General features: G+C 43.9%; 1 protein-coding gene across 1 annotated transcript; it reads left to right on the top strand.

Moving 5' to 3' along the window:
- The first annotated feature begins 246 nt into the window (after nucleotides 1-246).
- SLC19A3 (solute carrier family 19 member 3) lies at nucleotides 247-18,406 on the top strand. Its single transcript, XM_037521920.2, has 7 exons — nucleotides 247-279; nucleotides 3,194-3,287; nucleotides 9,902-10,053; nucleotides 12,247-13,075; nucleotides 14,842-15,034; nucleotides 16,474-16,615; nucleotides 17,416-18,406. The coding sequence occupies exons 2-7, from the start codon at nucleotides 3,227-3,229 to the stop codon at nucleotides 17,590-17,592; spliced, it is 1,554 nt and encodes a 517-aa protein (XP_037377817.1). The 5' UTR covers nucleotides 247-279; nucleotides 3,194-3,226; the 3' UTR covers nucleotides 17,593-18,406.
- Nucleotides 18,407-18,665: the final 259 nt, after the last annotated feature.

Below are 18,665 nucleotides of genomic sequence, written 5' to 3'. Positions count from 1 at the left end.
TATTTTTACTGCCTTTTGCCTCCCTCCCTTTTTTAATGCAGAGTGGGGATCATAGTGTCTCATGCCTAAGTTTTAAGGAGAAAACCTATAGGATAGGGCATATTGCAAATAGAGCAAATGATAGACCCTGCATTCAGTTCATCCTGCTTTTCCATGCTGCCCCCACCCCTGCCTGCAGCACCAGGTCCCAAAGCGGTCGGGGTAGCCTTGGGTGCTGTTTCCTGGGACTAGTTATCCAGGCATCTGAGAGCTTGGAAGAGCAGAAACCCCCTGATACAGGTAAGAATAATTCAGGAAGGTGGATTAATTTAAGAGGCAGCATCATCCCGTGGTCACCGCACATGCCCCTCACCCTGGTTTGGGGGGCGCCGGCCTACAGCAGAGGTGGGGACCCGCCTTGATTATGTCATGCAATCCGAGGTGGAGCCCTGTGCAGCCGCCTCTGAGCTCGGCCAGCCCCAGGCTGAGACTCGCCCAAACACCTTTAGCCAGAATTCTCACTCAGTCATCTGGAAAAAGCCGATTAAATAGGGCCAAGATTCTGGTAGAGCCAGTACCCCCTCTGGTTACACCCCTGCTCACAAAATTTCACTGAAAAGGAAACTTACCACAGAATTCCAAAATCAGACCCAAGAATGGCAGAAAGATGCTTGCGAGGAAAGAAGGAGACACTGAAGGTAAGAGGCCCCAGCTCTACTGTGACGTACTAAAGGGTCACACCGGGTCCTTCGCAGGCCCCCAGAAAGCCAAATTCTGAATCACGAGAACTGTCTTCACAAGTTTTATTTGAGATGGCCATCAAGGAAGTCAGCGTGGAAGGTACCCCAAAATAACCCGTTCCTGGAATGGAGGAAGTGCTGTGATAATATAAGGGGGGAGGAGAGTGCGGGATCTCCCCTTTCAGGTCGAGGAGGTGCTAGACTGTCTAGGGGGTGTGAGTCCAGGAGCTGGACTTTCCCAGCAGGGTGTTTTCCCAGCACATTTTCGTTTCTGATGCCACTTATCAACCCTAGAGGGGCACTGAGGATTTATTAGGGATGTAACACAACCAATTTTCCAAGGTCCCAGGAATGCAGGTGGAGCCAGTTAATGGTTAATCAGGAGAGGGGGGTAGAGGGAAGAGAGGACAAAGGGTGGTTACACTTTAATTCCGGTTATTCCAAATTTTTAGTCTAGAGAAGTTTTTTTGTTTTTGCAAAATGGAGGGGATCCGGCTACACTTTACTGAAATTAAAAGAAAACACAGCCATCCGCTGGAAAGGATACCAGATTAGTCCACTGATTTGTGGAGTCGGAGTGGCTGCAGTAAATGTGCAGAGTTTGAGTTTGCGCAGTGCTTGAAGTTTGTAAAGGGTGGAGGAAATCATGTTGTCTAACAATACACAGAAGCGCTTTGCTCCTACCAGTATCTGAACACATTGGTGCCTCCTAAGGCAAAAGGCACTTTAAAATAAGGTTCATGTTGTAGGTCGTCCATAACCTAACCACTAAATGTGGGGTTTTTTTGGTTTTTTTTTTTAACCTTCTTTGCTATCTTAGTAGTAGCTGATTCCATAGTCATTATTGGTAGAGACCAACAACAGTTGGTAATGGTGAGTGCAATTGGATCATAAAGATTCATGCATGAATTCCTTTGCCTGCTGCTGCTTAGCAGTTTGGGTGATGCTGTCTACTGGGTAGCTTTCTGAAATTACAGTTTCTGAACTATGAATGGCCTGCTACATCGATTCTGGTGGAATGTACAATGTTTGCCTGAAGAATTGGGAAGGAAGTTTTATTGAGCCTCTACTATGTGCAAGTAGCAGTCCCTGAACAAGCTGAAGGGGTGTGATTATCCACATTTTAGAGAAGGTTTGAGAGGTTAAGTTCTCATCACAAACAGTGTTGGGACAGGGGAAGAGGAGCTACGACTCCAAAGCTCTGTCCTTCCCAGTGGACACAGTGGACACAGCAAACCCAGACTTGGAGTAAGAAAAGAAAACCAGCCTGAGACTAGAAGACCTTCGGTGAGATGTCCAAGTGTTAAAGGTTGACTCAGTCCTTTAGTAACTATTAGCAAAGCATTTAAATTCAGAGCAAAGAATTGTAGATTATTTGGAAAGACCAGAGCTTCAGTGAATGAGAACAATATTAAAAGATAATTTGGGGGAAAGAATAAAGTCATGACTTCATGCTGATACGAAAATGAAAACACATCAGAGTTTTTGTTGTTTTTTTAACTCATCCCTGAGGAAACTGATGATACTTTCACAACCATATCAAAGTAGAATCCAAAGAATGGGTACATTTATAGATCAGGAATGTCAAATGGAGGAAAGCTGGGTTCCATGCAGGAAAGGGGAAAAGCATTGTCTCTTGACTGAATAGAATCATTTGCATGTCTATTGACAAGAATTCTTTCTCTTTGGTGTCAGTTATCAGAATTTACCCAGTCATCAAACAACTCAAAGGATGCTCAGTTTTACCTTGAAGGGCACAGTGTCCCCATGCCCACCCCCACCCCCACTCCTGGCTTTTGACCAGTTACCCACAGTGCATTTCTGTGGCTGGAAGTGGCCAACTGACTTTCTGTGGGAGCTCTGCCAGGACTACAGTTTTAATAGTCTGGTTCCTTCTGCTGCATCTGAGACTACACTGAGCTAAACTTCGGCTCACAGAGAATAAGCAGCTCGGGAGGGGATGATTGTTTTAGGCAAGTAAAAAGGAATGACGCCATAGATGATAACATGGAATCCTAAGTATGTACCAACACATGCAGTGGTTTTGACCCAACACACACCTGCTCTGGCCTGCATATTAAGTATATGGACCTAAATGAAGTTGAAATTGCTAAATTTCAGCAATGATTCCCTGATTTGGGTTTTGTTTGGTGTGGGGGGGGGTTCTTTTGGTGGGTGTGGGACATGCACAGAGAATTTCTGAGTGAGACATAGGTGATAGGGCTGCTTCCTGGTTTCTGAGGTTCTAATACAAAGTTCCAGAGCAACTAAATTAGGTTAATTTTGTTTTAACATTCAGGAGACATTTTTTGATATGTTTATTTCCCTAATTGTGTTTTAGAAAGATCTGCATCGGGTGGTCTGTTTTTTAAAAAGGGTTTTCAAAGAGGGTAGCTCCGGAAGGAGCTGGACTCCAGGGAATAAAGCCAGCCGAAGGGGTGGACTTTGGTGCATAAAACCTTTGATCTTGACAGCCCAGTTCTGAAGGAGGAGGACTGGCAACCCCAATGGGAGCACAGAGCGTTGTGACCAGGACTAGCAGCTGCTGGCACCAGGAGGGAGCTGAAGGTAGGAAACTGGATTTAGTTCTAGGAAAAAAGAAACCCAGGCTTGGAAAAAACAGGTAACTCTGAATCTCTCTGAATTATTTTCAAGAATGTTATATATGGACAGACTTATAAAGCTTGTTGACCGGCCCTAGATTTGAATTATGGGCACTGTTTCCACTCTCAATTTTCTGAGACAGACCTAATTTCAAAGATGCTGTTTTGGGTTCAGATTAAACAGAGGCCTTGCCCCCTTGTGGAATGTGGAAAAAATGACAGTAAGAGCTATCTAGAGTTGTGGAGTCATACAAAGTAAAATGTTTTGTAAGAAGGAGGATAGGATATTATTTTCTAATTGAGATATAATTTATATACATTATAAAGCATAGCTTTTAAAGCTGAGTGTTTATAATTATATACATCCATGTAATTATATCCCATTAAGATATAGGATGTTTCAACATTCCAGAAAGATCCCTCATAGGGACCGTCCCACCGACCCCACCTCATAGGTGACCACTGTGTAAATTTTATCAACAATGGTGTCATATATCTTCTTTATGCCTGGATTCTTTTTTATGCAGCATAATATTTGAGATTCATTGGTTTTATTCCATGTTCCAGTGATTTGTTCCTTTTTTAAAATCATCTTTCTGGAGGTCGAGTTTACGTGTGATAACATGTGCTATTTGTGCCTTATTATTCAATCCTTCCTCTATCTTCTATCCCAGACAACACTGATCCAATTTCTTCACATAGATTCATTTGACTTGTTTTAGGAATAGATATGAATAAAGGAACCTTGCAGACTTGTATCTGGATTCTTTGGCACAGCATAATGTTTTTGATATTCACTCTAGTGTTTGCAATAGTTGATTCCTTTCTATTACTATATGCATTTTTGATTCATTCACCTTTTAATGGACATTTCAGGTTCCAGCCATGTTTTCACTACTATGAACATTAGAACTTTCCTGTGTAATATGCCAAATGGTTTCCAAACAGCTGGTACCATTACACATTCCCACAGCACACATATGAATTCAGGTGGTCTAAATTTTTGCCAAAATTTGATTTGCCATTCTTTTGTACTTAGATGTCCTCATGATTGTATGAAGTATTCTTTGGTGGTTTTGCTTTCCAAATGTATATTTTTGATGAAATCCATTATCAATTTTTTTCAAGTTTAGTCCTTTTTATCATTTTAATAAAATATTTGCCCATTTGTCACAAAGATCTTTTTTTTTTCTAGATGTATTCTCTATGGTACTAAAGTTTCTTATGTCATTTAAATTGTGTGTAGAGTGAGGGTGAGCTCAGTATAAAAATGCATATGAAGTAGGACGAAGTCACAGTTAAAATACAGTAACTTCCTAGAAATTGGGGACACCCGCTTCAACCCTGGTTTTGTATCCGGGGACAGTAATGAAGCATTTCCTTGAATCCTTTCTCTGCCTCCCATAACCCAGGTCACCTCACCTTGTGTAGTCTGCAGCTCTTTGCTTTACCTAATGGTTAACTCAAAGTTATATTCTCTTTTATTTTACTAATATGTAGATTTAAAGGCATAATTAGTTGTTACATTCTAATATCAGGGAAAAGCAAATGTGTCACCCATCAGTAATCAAGCATGTTGTTTGTGCTTAGTGAGGGGCTGTGTTGAAAGGTGGGCTGTTTGGCAAAAACACCAAATCCTGACCCTATTGTGTTGTTTTCAGAGGGGTTGGCCCTAGGGCAGGTAGTCATTATAAATATAATTTTTCTTGCCAAAGTGCTTTGGAATTTAGAGGCTGTAAAATTCCTGGGTTTTTTTTTTTTTTTTGAAATGATCAATCTATTGTTCTTTATTTGAGCTGGCTATTTTCACTGTGGTAAAGGTTCTGGGGAATAATGTGAAAATAGCCCAGACAGTCAGGCACCCCTGAGAGGTCACTGGCAGAACTAGCGAAGAGGGGTGAACAAGAATTTGTTGGAGGTGGGATACTGAAGAGTCTCCTTCCAATGGCATATTGGTTTGCTCTGGCAGTATCTTCTAAACAAGCACAGAGACTTGATAAAATGACTGCTTTCATTGACCTGGTGCTTTATGCTCCATGATATGAGGAATCGCTGCCAAACAGGTTTGGGGAAGGGAGGGCAGCTGCTCTGACTGGGTCATCTGGTTTCCTGCCTCAGGGATCCCTACAGTCTAAAAACTTGGACTGTAGGAGGAAAATTCCATCTTCTGGAATGGTTGGAGGAATCTGATCTACTAAAGTCTTCCTTTGGTAAGAAATATGTATTTTTTTAATATTTGTGGCCATAGAGTTTTTCTGTTAATACATTAGGTGTGGATTAAGAAATTGGCCACTGTTGATGCCTGAAATTTAGACAAGGTCTGAGTGGACTTACACCAATACAGTTCCCCACATCATATGTAAATAAAATGCAAAAATAATTTGGCATGACCTTGCAACTCCCAGCAGTCATTTTTTCTTTCCCAATTAAAAAATGTTTCCCTTAAATCATAGAATTATTATGACAAGTGAACATTTGTAGTCACTATAAGAAAATTGGAATTTTCAGAGATGATATGACAAATCAAGAAAACAATTAAGATTATCATTTTAAAAAGCACATTTATAGAGAAAAGAATGTTGACTTGAAGCCAGCTGGAAAGATGTAAGGATGAGGCTAAAGAACAAGGAAGGGGGAATATCAGTGACATGGAAACAATTGGAATAAAAAAGGAGGAGAGGTAAATTATAAACTTTTGGATTAGGATTAAGGAAAAATCTATGAGCACCTTAAAATGAAGTCAGATGATTTGTACTAGCAAGGGATTGTTAATTTGAAGCATCTGCAGTATTACACATATGCTAAGAAGGGTCCTTCTGGAAAGGACCCAAACTAGAGACTGGAGACTTCATAGTGGAAGACTAAAGGGTCCTGGTGGCAAAGATGTGGATTTTAGTGAAAAATAATCAGTAGTCCTCTCGCAGTAGAAAGAGAAAGGAACACGTCATTTCTAAAGTAATTTAGATGGGTCACTTCCAGCGCCAAAGTGTGGGTGGTCTTTGGGTCAATCAAGGTTTCCCAGGCTGTGTAGTAACCCCAACTTTATCCCAAGACCACATGACATGCTACACTTATGTGCAGATGGCGCAACCGAGAGGGAGGCAGGTGCTCTGGCTGGCTGGGTGGGTGGAGCTGGAAGACTGAGACCTTCCCCGAGGCCGCCATGGTGTGAGTGAACCAGACTGATGTCAGCATTTGCCTCCTTGATCAGCTGTTGCCCTCTCTCCCCAGGAGCTCCACAGCCCAGCCCACCAAGGTAAGCTGTGTGGTGGAGTTAGCTACTCCAAGTCTCTGCTAGAAGCAGCAGCTGATCCTCCTGTTCCTTCTAGCACCTTCACTATAGATTGCAAATTATGGTAGCCTGATAGATTGACTTTTGTTTGGAGAATGTCCTTTTCTGTCCTTCTTTTAAGCTAAGGACCACATGGTGGTCCAACCTTCAAGCTAAGGTTGAGCCATTTTAGAGGTGGTGCTGGAGCATGTGAGTGAGACGTGAGAGGCAGAGCCACGGAGTGGCTTTGGAAAGGTATAACTTATTTGGAAAGCACTAGGAAGGGAAGCGACATCTTACTTTTGGAAGTGCTTGCTCAGAAAACCACAAACTCATGGCACCAAGTTAGATGCAGTGAAGCAAAGGGATATTGAAGGTGCTCTTTGGAGAAAGATGAAATTAAGGGGCATAAAATGGAATGAAAAAAGGCAGCCCATGGAAAGAAAAAAATTCCTCCTGCCTTTCTAGTTTCTTTGATTGGTCTGATAGCAAAATGACAGAGGATAGATTAAGAGGAGAAAAAGAAATTTAATCATGTATACAGGACCCCCACAAAGATATGGGGCTGATCATTAGGTAGTTGGGTTTGCATGCTATCCTGAGTCAGGGGGAAAGGGGTAGGGCCTGGGACTTCAAAAGGGCAGAAGAAAATTTCCAGAAAGATGGGGAATGCCAGTGTATGGTAGACAGTTGTTTTCTGTGCTATGGAGAGACAAGAACAGAGAAGTATTTGCACAGCAGCCTTGCTAACTTCCTCCCAGTCTATCACATTTAGCTCATAATCCTTTTAGTTCACTCTGGTGATAGCTGCTTCCTGGAACAGGCTTTCTAGCTACTTAATTCAGGCACATAAGGGAGACATAAGGAAAAGTGCTCCTGAGTCAGTTGGGGCCTCACTACTTTCAACTCAAAATAATCCACATGGCAAAGTGGCAAAGTTGGGGAGTGACCTGTTCTCAGCTGCTCTGAGTGGAAGAAAATGTTGCAGGGGGGTGTTTTGCCCTAAGGCTGTGGCCCTGCAGACAGAGCAGGTCTAAGAGGACATAAACAGGTGTGTTTATGAGGAGCAGAAGTAGACCTTGGGTCCTCTTCTTTCCTCTGCTACTTTGATGCCAGTGACAGCAGCACAGTACTAGACAATGTAGTGGTCACATGCATATATTCACACATGGATAACACACACATTTCCGAAAAAAAACAGCTGAGCTCTGAAGTTTAATTTTATATGTAATATTTTTGCTACATTTTAAAAAAATCTACTTATTTTAGCACCCATGTCTGAAAAATAATATTCTAAAATTAACTGGAACTGGAGATTGGAGGAAGGGGGGATGAAGTAGTCAGGCACTGTCAACATGGTATAAAATGTTGAACCTGCAACATGAACTTGAAAGTAGAAAAACTGAGTCCAAGCCCAGTCTCTGATGTTGGTTCAATGTGAAAACCAGCACAAATCTCATACCTCTGGTCCTCAGTTTCCCCATCTGTTAATCAAGGACAAGACCACTTTCTAGACAACTCACAAAATGGTTAAAAGTTTAATAAATTTTCAAATGTAAATAGAAGTAGAAATCACCTACGAAATCTGATGCTCAGAATCATAGGTGGAGACAGAGCAGAGCAACGTCTCCTCCATGCCAAGACAGAAAGAGCAGACAACGCCCCTGGTGGGCACAGTCGCACCATCAGCTCTGCCCACAGCTGTGCCCGGGTGGCTTGAATCGGCCCTGCGTGTGGATCCATCATCTCTGCCCGGCCCCATTGAGGGTGTTATTGACTAAAAAGAAACTGCTTTTACCTGATTTAACTAGGAGAGCAACTGGGCACCTGTCCGGGGGCACCATGGGAAGGTGGGTGGGGGAGAGTGTGCTGCGCCTCTGGGGTCCCTCCCTCCAGGCTGCCTAAGTTTCTGCCCAGGGGACTTGCTTTCCTAGAGTGAGCTTTATCTTTCTTTCTCTCTGTCTTTCTTTTTTTAAGATTTATTTATTTTTATACAAGAACCCGGGTACAGGCCAGAGGCACAGGAGGGTGAGAAGATTTACCAGAGACAGAGAAGGGAACAGAACAGGCAGATTGATGAAATACATTGCCGAGGGGAACAGTGGGCGAGACAGGAGAGGTCTGCTGCACCATGTGGGACCCTCACCGGCCGGCCAGGATCAAACCGGCGCTGCAGAGGCTGTGGACAGCTTCACAGTGATGCACACAACCTGCTGCACCACCGGGGAGGCCCAAGCATTATCTTCTTTCTGACCCACTGTCAGACTCATTGCCTCTGGGAGCTTTCTATATATTAAGCCATAATGTTTAGTGTTGGTGTGTCATAAATACTTCCTTCCCCACTGGAAGGACAGGTCCTGACGTTAATATCAGCTGATGAGGATAACTGGATGCAGATTGTGCAGAGTGGAGCAGCTGGAAGGGCCTGATGGCCTCAGGGCAACCTGGGGTCAAATCTTGACAACATGACTTGAAATCATTTTATAAACATCCATATACTCACTTGGGAAAATAATATATGCTTGCCTGTTATTATAAGGATTTAAGAAATAATATGTGGAAAGGTATCATGCACAAAGCTTTCCTATAAATTATCAGAACTTGACCACATCCAAGAGCACAAAAAGTATAAACTTTGCAGAATAAAACCCCAATCCAAAATATGAGAGGCTAACAGTCAATTTTCCTGTGCACATTGAAGCCACATGAAAAGCAAGATGCTTTCAGATACTAAATGAGTTTGCTTTGTTTTCTGTGCAGTAGCTAATGAAATCTCCCACCAGACTTCTTGTTTGAAGTTTCAAGCAACTTTATTTCTAGGTTAAGAATAGATATGAAGGATTAATGCTCTACCTTCCCCACCGGGTGTGAAACTGCAGAGTTGCAGGAGAAATGGACCCACAAATAAAAAAAAACATAGTATAAGAACAAATACCTTCCTTTCCCAAGACAGGCTTAGCGCCAGTCCAGGAGAGGGAGGACCATGGAATTTCATATTGTTAAAAATGGCAAGTCAGATCTTTAAACAATTTACTTTTTTAACTGAAGAGTAATTATCCTCAGACACCCAGCAAATTATCTTAGAGGTCTATTTTGTGTCGATATGGACAAAGGACAGACTAATGGAAACAATGGGGGTCATAAACAGGCTATTCCAGTGCAAAAGATTTCAGAGGTACAGGGCAAATAGAGAGGGACATGGAAGGTTTGATCACTCCTGCTGCTCTCCTGGGGTGGACCCCTCCCTACCCCTCTGCGGCCAGCCAGAATAAATGCTGATTCATTGTGCTTTGTTTTCATGTGACCAGTCATGGATTGTTTCCAGACTACGCCCAGCTCCTCCTGGGTTTATCCCACTGTGATCCTCTGCTTATTTGGATTCTTCTCCACCATGAGGCCCTCAGAACCCTTCCTCATCCCATATTTAATGGAACCAAGTAAAAACCTTACCAGCGAAGAGGTAAGTGAATGTACACACATGTCGTGCTGCACTTACAACGTATATAGGACAAGGACAAGGGGAGAGTTGGGATTTCCTTCTACTTGAAATAGACAAACACCCCAAGCTCGATCAGCCCCACTTTCGTGGCACCTGTCAGGTAATAAAACTGTTCAAACTACTCCTTCACCCTCACGCTGCAAAATGAGAAACCAAAACACACGCACATGTCACACGTATCTACGATTCTACAGAGCCCCGACACAGCCCTCGTGGGGAGAGCCCCAGTCTCCACCAGTTCTGTCACCCCCGAGCTGACACAAAGTCACTCAGGCACAGCATATCACTGTAATGAACTCTCAGGCCGCTGAGGAGTAAGCAGCATCTGACAGAGAACCGCAGGGGCGCTTTAGGACATCACTAGGTTTTGAAAACGTTTACCAGCAGATAAGACATTGATTGACCTCTAAGCTTTATCTTGCCCAGAAGGTCAAATTCTCTCACTTAAAGCTCTCCCTCTTTTTCTTATAACAAGCACAACAAGAAAATGCACTGACCCAGCAGGAGAATGGCCCCAGCCTGGTTGTAGAACGATAGCTCAGGGAACACTGCAGGGTGTGTGGCTTCAGGAAGGCCTGGTTTATTTGGGGGTGAGTGGTGAGTAAGCGGGAGCTGTTCTGCTATGTTCAGATCATGTAGGGACAATTCTACCTCAGATTCCCAGGGGTCACGTGTCACAATTCAAACGGATATACAGGTTTAGAATCAACCCAGAACCCACGAACCCGCTGGGTTGGTTCTGTGATCATTAGGAATTAGTCAATGTCCCACCCTCAAAAGCCTAGCTCTGTCCTGCTAGACTTTCAGATCACTGAGTGTTCCTCATCATTGGCAACTGAACCAGCCTAGGATGTTATAGAAATTGGGGGGCACAGAACAAGGCAGGTGTCTTGCCTGCAAACATCCTGCCCAAAGACCTACAGCTTCTTCAGTCTTTTCTTTCTATGAATGAACAGGCAGATGCATGCCTTTCTGGCTCAGTCCAGAGAGACCCCTAATAAACAGAAGCCAGTACTAAGGTGAAATCACTGCAGCTGGAGGGAAAGGGGTTTCAGAGAGTGGATTGCCCAGCCCCCCTTGTCCTCAGAATATTGCTTGGCACCCAAAAGTTGCTACTGATTGAGCTAAATGTAGAGTCTGGCAGGGAGCCTCTCACCAGGACAAAGTCTTGGTATGAGGATATCTGCTGAAAACAGCTGACAGACATTATGGTCAGATTAGCATAACCAGCTGGACCACCTTGACAGGAAGTTAAGTGTAAACAGGGACTAGAGAGAGGATGTCTGGGTCAGCAGCAACAATGGAGCCCCCAGGCCACGCCCCTCTTCACTTCCCCCCAGCTTGTGCCAGACAATTATGCATCCCCAGTCCTCCTCCCCCAACACACATTCCTCCACACATTCCTCCACAGACCACAGACTTGCCCACCTCCCCTGAATCTGACCCCCACATAAATGTGAAACTGGGGAAAGAGGGGGCTGGGGGAAAGGCGCTGCATCTCCATAGGCGTGAGCCCCTCTAGGTCTCTTTCTCACTACTTGGACATTGAGTTGTTTTTTCTCCGTCCCACGCCACTCCCAGCACTGCAGCCCAGCCCTACCCTGCAAGGTGACATCAGAGCACAAAAAATTTGAGCATGAGAAAATGAGTTGCATTGTTTCCACACCATAATTCCGCAAGCTGATTTGCTCCTTGACATCATTACATGATGTTCATGCAGACTTTAGGAGGCTGGAAGTCATGAAATTTTTCTAATATTGTAGGTGCTTGATACAATGTTAAGCTTAGAACGACGTGGGAATGGCTGTCATTTGGGAGCCTAAATAACTGGAATATGTCTATGAACAATTTTCAGCTAATGCAAATGTGCGTGCTACTTACTTAATACAGCTCTGACTGCACATTAAGCCAATATTCTACTGCGATGCCTCTAAGTATGGGAAATTTTTTCACGTTGTAAGGGAGAGGCTGTTTTCCTGTCCCAGGGATTTTTTAAAATTATTATGTGCTTTTCTATGATATGACAGACCACCTGTTCAGTCAGATTCAGAACTTGTTACTGGGCCCAAACGTTGGGAGGAGCAAGCATGTCCGAGAGGCGACCCTTCTCCCTTCCCGCGCCTTCACCTCACCTGCCCTGTCTCCACTCCGCAGATCACAAACGAGATCTTCCCGGTGTGGACGTATTCTTACCTGGTGCTGCTGCTCCCGGTCCTCGTCCTCACCGACTACGTGCGCTACAAGCCGGTCATCCTCCTGCAGGGGGTCAGCTTCGTCGCCACCTGGCTGATGCTCTTGTTCGCCCGAGGAGTGGCGGCCATGCAGGCCATGGAGTTCTTCTACGGGGTGGCCACCGCCGCCGAGGTGGCCTACTACGCCTACATCTACAGCGTGGTCAGCCCCGAGCACTACCAGCGGGTCAGCGGCTACTGCAGGGGCGTCACGCTGGCGGCCTACACGGCGGCCTCGGTGCTGGCCCAGCTGCTGGTGTCCCTGGGCCGCCTGCCCTACTTTTACCTCAACGTCATGTCCCTGACCTCGGTCTCCCTGGCCTGCCTGTGCGCCCTGTTTCTCCCCATGCCCGGGAAGAGCTTGTTTTTCCATGCCCAAGGCAGCCTGGAGGTCCCGAAGTGGCCCAGCAGGGAGGCGGTGGAGCAGGAAGCCCCTGGGTGGGAGGCGCCCGGCGGGGATGCAGAGAAGCGGCCCTCGTGGGTGCCCACGGTCTCGGGGCGGCTGGCTGGCGGCCCGGGGGGGCGCGTGCGGGCCCAGGGCGCAGCGAGGCGGTTGTGCGAGCAGTGGCTGCGGGACCTGAGGGAGAGCTTCTCCAGCCGGCGCCTCCTCTACTGGTCCCTGTGGTGGGCATCGTCCACGGCGGGCTACAACCAGGTGGTGAACTACGTTCAGGTCCTGTGGGATGACAAGGCCCCGGCCCAGGCCTCTGTGGTCTACAATGGGGCGGTGGAGGCGCTGGCGACCTTCGGGGGTGAGTGCGCACCTGCATCTTCTTTCAAGGCTGCCCCATTTGCTTAATGGCTCCAGCTGGTAAACGTCTGGGAAATTCAGAAGGAATAGTAACATTTTTTAGGAGTGGAACGCTCTGGAAAATAACATGACTATTAATGTTTTAAAGTAATAATGATAAGTAAGTCAGGAGCTCGGGACTGAGCAGCAGACAAATTCATACCAAATTCCTAGGGTTCCATTGCAGCATCAGGAAGTGAGTTAGGGGTGTCCCACATTCTTCGAGAATTATTCTGAATATCAGAAGGAAAAGACACATTTGTCTATAAGTTTTTATTATTTTAGGTAATGAATTGAACTATGATGACTTTGAAATTATTGCTGGAATATGTACATTAGTAAATGATTTGACTTCGCTTGCCCACCTGTAGCAATTCTGGGGTATACACCAAAAATCTTCCATGAGAATTTTCTTATGAGATTTTAATGAGTGGGAGGTACGTAAGAGTGGGGTTTCTAACGCCAGAGGGAAATCTGCCTTTGCATGTACAATAAATATTTGCATCCTGGTAAAAAGAAACTTAAATTTAGCAGAGACTTTGAAGATATTTTCTGGGAAGTAGGGGAATTCCACACCCTATTTGCAAAAAGCTTCAGAAAACTTGTGCAGCATCTAGCATCTGTTTTACTGCTGCATCCCCTTGGGGAGACCTTGGTTGCTTCCTGGAAATGACTGCGCTGAACCGGGTCGCTGAGATGCTTCCACCTTCATCCCTAATTCCGGGTGGAAGGTTGTTTCCTTTCCTCTGTAGTAATGGTTCTTTCCTAGATCATCTGTGGAAAAGTTCATCCAATCTCAATAATTTGCAAGCATGAATACGTTTCATTCTGCTAAAGAGAACTATAATTACTAACTTTAATCGCTGTTAATTATTCAGTCTCTTAAACGCTGCAAATCAATCTAGGTCTGCTCACCCAACACTTAAAGTAAATTAGGCCAGATTTCGAGGACCTTAAGGAATGAGACCGCATAAGATTATAATTAATGATAGAGACTAAAACTTACTGCCCAACAGATCATATCTGTTACCTGTCATTTAAAAATATGATAAAATTAGACAGGTATGGACAGACCCGGCACATGTGCAGAGCCCGTCTCTGCTACCCCGCGCTCAGCTCCTCCTGTGCAATGACTCTTTGGTGTCTTCCTCCCACTCCTCCCTGGCAGGGATCTTTCCTGGCCCTTTTGCTTAGTACAGTGCTTGGAATGTCTTTGATGCTGATTAAATTTTTGCAACTCACTGATTGAAAGAAAAGCAAAGAGAAAAGCCGAAAGAAAACTGGAGAAAAGGAGAAATTCACATTTAAGCAAATCACACTGTTTTGTGAAAATAATATATAATTCACCTTTCAGAATTACTGGAGACCTGTTTTTTTGTTTGGTTTGGTTTTGTTTAAAGATTTTATTTATTTTTGCGTAGCAGTACTGGGGGTGCAAGGCCAGAGGTGAGGGGGCTGAGTGGATTCACCAGAGGCTGAGTGGGTAGCAGAACAGGAGGATTGTATTAACTGAAACACACTGCTGAGGGGAGCAGTGGGGAGACAGGAGAGGTCTGCTGTGCCCTGTGGGTAGCTCCCTGGCCGGGGATGGTACTCAGGCCGCAGTTGGTGATAGCACTGAGACTTACCCCCTAGCCCACCAGGGAGGCCCAACCTGAGTTTTAAAGGAGTGTGTTGACATCTCCCGTTCACATCTCAGTACATTCCATCCTCCTGTCTGTTTCTCAGGGGCTGTGGCCGCCTTGGCAGTGGGTCATGTGCATGTCAACTGGGATCTTCTGGGGGAGCTGGCGCTGGCCATCTTCTCGGTTGTAAACGCAGCCTCTCTATTCCTCATGCATCACACCACCAACATCTGGGTGTGCTACGCTGGCTATCTGATCTTCAAGTCCAGCTACATGCTTCTAATAACCATAGCCGTGTAAGTATTCCAGCACTTCCTTCCCTCCTAAGACTAAATCACTTTCTCTTTTCTGATTCCTATAGTTCCTTTGAAAACTTCTGAAGGATTTTAATGAATTGCAATATTACATGTTGACTACTCCCATCAAATTAGATACAGTTAAACCATCTCTGGATCAGCAATTAGTCTTCTGAGTCTTGCTAAGATTTGCCATCAAGGAAAGCTTGCTGTACAGGCCCATAAATCAGGAGCAACAAGCCATTGTCAGGCTAGGACAATTTTTTTGGAGTAACTTGCCTTCACATGGTGATGTGGTATGACCTGAATTGGCTTAAGTTTACCTTTCATCCCTGATTTTACACAATTGCTTGAGTTATTCCAGGCACATACATTTGAGTGAAATAAAATCTTCTCAGCAAGTTATTAACAGTAGGATACTGAAAAAACTGGATGTAACGATCACCAAAATAAAGAAACTAAATACCAGAGATCATTTTTTAAAACCACAAACATTTTGGTTCCATTTACAAATGTAGGCAAAGCTGACTATAGAAAATGTGCTTTGATGTTTACCCCCCCCCCAAAAAAAAAGAAACATTGGGATTTCAAATCACATGGGAGAAGTAGACAAAAGCTTTGTAAATTTTGGTTTTTAATTTGTGATAATATTTGCTACACAGTAGATAAAACATAAAATGTAAGTACTTGGGAGGAAATCATAAAGAAAAGAAACAGGATAAAACTTGTTGGCAGGTTTGTCAGTTTAATCGAAATGTGTCAGTTTAATGAATCAAACTTATATGTGTTGAGTTTTTTAAATGTGAGGATTTTGTTAAGGTAGGATTATGTTATCACTTTCTATTTTAAGATATCAAGAACCCAGTCTTTTACCGTTTTACCGAAGAAGGACCCTAACTTCCAAAAGCTGTCAGGATTCATAGTGTTTTGTAATCGGATTTCAGTGTCTTTGTAATTATTAAAAATAAGTTAATTACAAATTCATTCAGCTGTACAACCTATCTCTGGATTTTACAAAAAACAATTCACCTACCAAAATTAGAAACTATCAAAACAAATGGTAATATAAAAAATAGCTCTTCAAAAATTCCTCATTTTGGATATTGCTTGCATTTTCCTAAAAAAATTTACTGTGAAACAGAATCTATGATCAGATATCATCCAATGTTCTCAGGTTATGAGAACCTAGAACACTTAGCTTTAATCTCTGGAAATATTAAATTGGAGAGGAGGAATATTGCCATATTTCCTTTAAACATATTTTACTTCAATATTTAATTGTATTTTTTTGCTCCTTCTCTTGCTCTGTTTTTTGTCTATACTGGAGTGATTGAGGCAAAGAGCTCTGATGATAAGAAACACTTTCTCTTCAGCTTCAGTCTATTAAGGATAAGAATCCATGTGTGTTCTTGTCAAAGTGCATTGATGTCTCCCGGTAGCTTTCAGATTGCAGTTAACCTGAGCGTGGAACGCTACGCCCTCGTGTTTGGAATCAACACCTTCATCGCCCTGGTGATTCAGACCATCCTAACTGTGATCGTGGTGGATCCCAAAGGACTCAACCTGCCAGTCAGAATCCAGGTGAGCTGCCAAACCTTTGGATTCCTACCCATGTCACTGTGGGACTGTGGAGTGGCCAGGTAATCTTCAGCTGTTCTTCAGCCTTGCCACTGCCAGTAATTAGATGCCTTCAACTCTTGGACTGGGCAGATCTAAAAATAAGCACTTCCTCTTATCAACACAGCAAGTAAGTTTTGACAATTTCATGACAGGTCAGCACTTACCTTTGGCTCCCACAATGTCATCAGCTGCCATGCTCACCTTGGTGTCCCCGTGTCTCCTCTCCCTGCACTCAGGTCCCACGCTCACTGCCATTTAATTGGGCTAGGGTGGGGTTCACGATGCAGAACTCTTGTCCCCTTATGCCTGCTCCATGAAGAACATAAAATTAGCCCAGTTAGAATTTCACATACTATGTTTGGATCTGAAAAAAGGGGAGATGAGGCAGCTATGAAATATCCTCAATGTGGAAAATCAGTTGTGGAGCCCTCACACACAGCACTGCACTGTGCTCCAACATGAACACTGAATCAATGGGTTTGTTGTTTTCACTGTGGGTGATGTCAGCTAAGTTTGAATCCAAGCAGCCCTGGCTCCAGAGCCCATACTTATCTTGTTCCTGCATCTCTCACATGTTCTTGCCTGAGTCATCTGAGATGAGAAAAGAAGGAATTGTAGGAATCTAAATGACCCTCATTAACATGCAGGGTCTCAGTTACCCCATGATCCAAGCAAATCAACAGCATCACCGTACACTGTCAGTGACATAGATGATCAGATTTTATGTGAGTCTAATTAATTTAATTCTGTGTTTTCTCCAGTTTTTAGTTTATGGTAGTTATTTTGCCGTCATTGCTGGGATTTTCCTAATGAGAAGCATATACATTATCTGCTCAGTCAAATGCCAGAGGAATGTGCAGCTCTCAGCTCCAAATCAAAATCCATATGGGCCACCACCAGAGATACCAGGGAATGTCACCGCTGGAATATGGCTCTAATTGATGTCACCTGCTACTGCCGCCAAGGAAGGTCTGTGCTGTTTGCAAAGTCACTGAGTATCATGAATCCACACACTTCACAGGGAACTTGTGAGCCCACTTCCAAGAACCTACTCAAAACCGCAACAAATCCAGTGGCGGACTGGACATCCATGCGCCCAGGTGGAGGGGATATAGTCAGTGGGGCCTGTCATATCAATTAAATAATCATGTCAGGCCCTCAGTGGATGGCAGTGACTGGACCATCGTTGCTTTGAGCATGTGTGGACGTGACAATGGCATAAAGTCAAACCACGAGACACGTCCCGCCATCCTGGAGTTGGTGCCCAGACTTGGCCTGTTTCCTGGCTTGTGTGTTTATTTTACCAAACACTGCGTGGGAGACTTGTTGCCACATTTTTCTTCCTCTTTCATTAAGTATATTTCTGTATATTGTAGAGTTCTCTGAGAGAATTGCAAGGTTTAGTCCCATTTCTGAGGACAGCTCTGTTAGCTGGCTGTATTCACAAGCTACTGTTTAATAATATCACCACTTTATTTTTTCATGGTTACTTTCTTTTTGTGCTCTGTTGAGCTTTGTCATTGTAACTCTACCTCAGGAATAGTTCCAGACATGTCTGTGTGTCCTCAGAAGAACATTCAGGTCAACTACCCGGGGCCCCACAGAAGCCCATGAGCTTTCCCCCCACATGACCCCAGGTATACATTTTGGTGCTAAGTCAGTGTGATGTCTGTCTAAGAGACAGAGAGTTCTATACATATTTGTCCAGAGAGTTCTATACGTATTTATAAATAAGAAAACATTGATGTGTGGGCGTACTCCTAATTTTTAAATGGTAGAGATTCTGCTAAATAAAATAATGTTTGTAAAAATATTAAAGAGTCTTTCTACTTTTTTCATGGATTGGCTGAAAATTGTCTGAGCTTATCTTCCTTTGAAACTTCAGTCATAGATGCATTGAGTAGTCTGCCACTGGGAATAAAGAATGCTGAGTAAGATTTGTGCTTCAAACATACTTTTCTCCAAATCCCAAAATTCAGCCTTTGGACTGAAAACAAAGTACAGCCCAAAA

Source organism: Talpa occidentalis, unplaced genomic scaffold, assembly GCF_014898055.3.
Source record: "Talpa occidentalis isolate TD23 unplaced genomic scaffold, MPIMG_talOcc4v2.1 talOcc4.3, whole genome shotgun sequence".
Taxonomy (NCBI): domain Eukaryota; kingdom Metazoa; phylum Chordata; class Mammalia; order Eulipotyphla; family Talpidae; genus Talpa; species Talpa occidentalis.
This window is presented reverse-complemented; position numbering and strand designations above follow the sequence as displayed.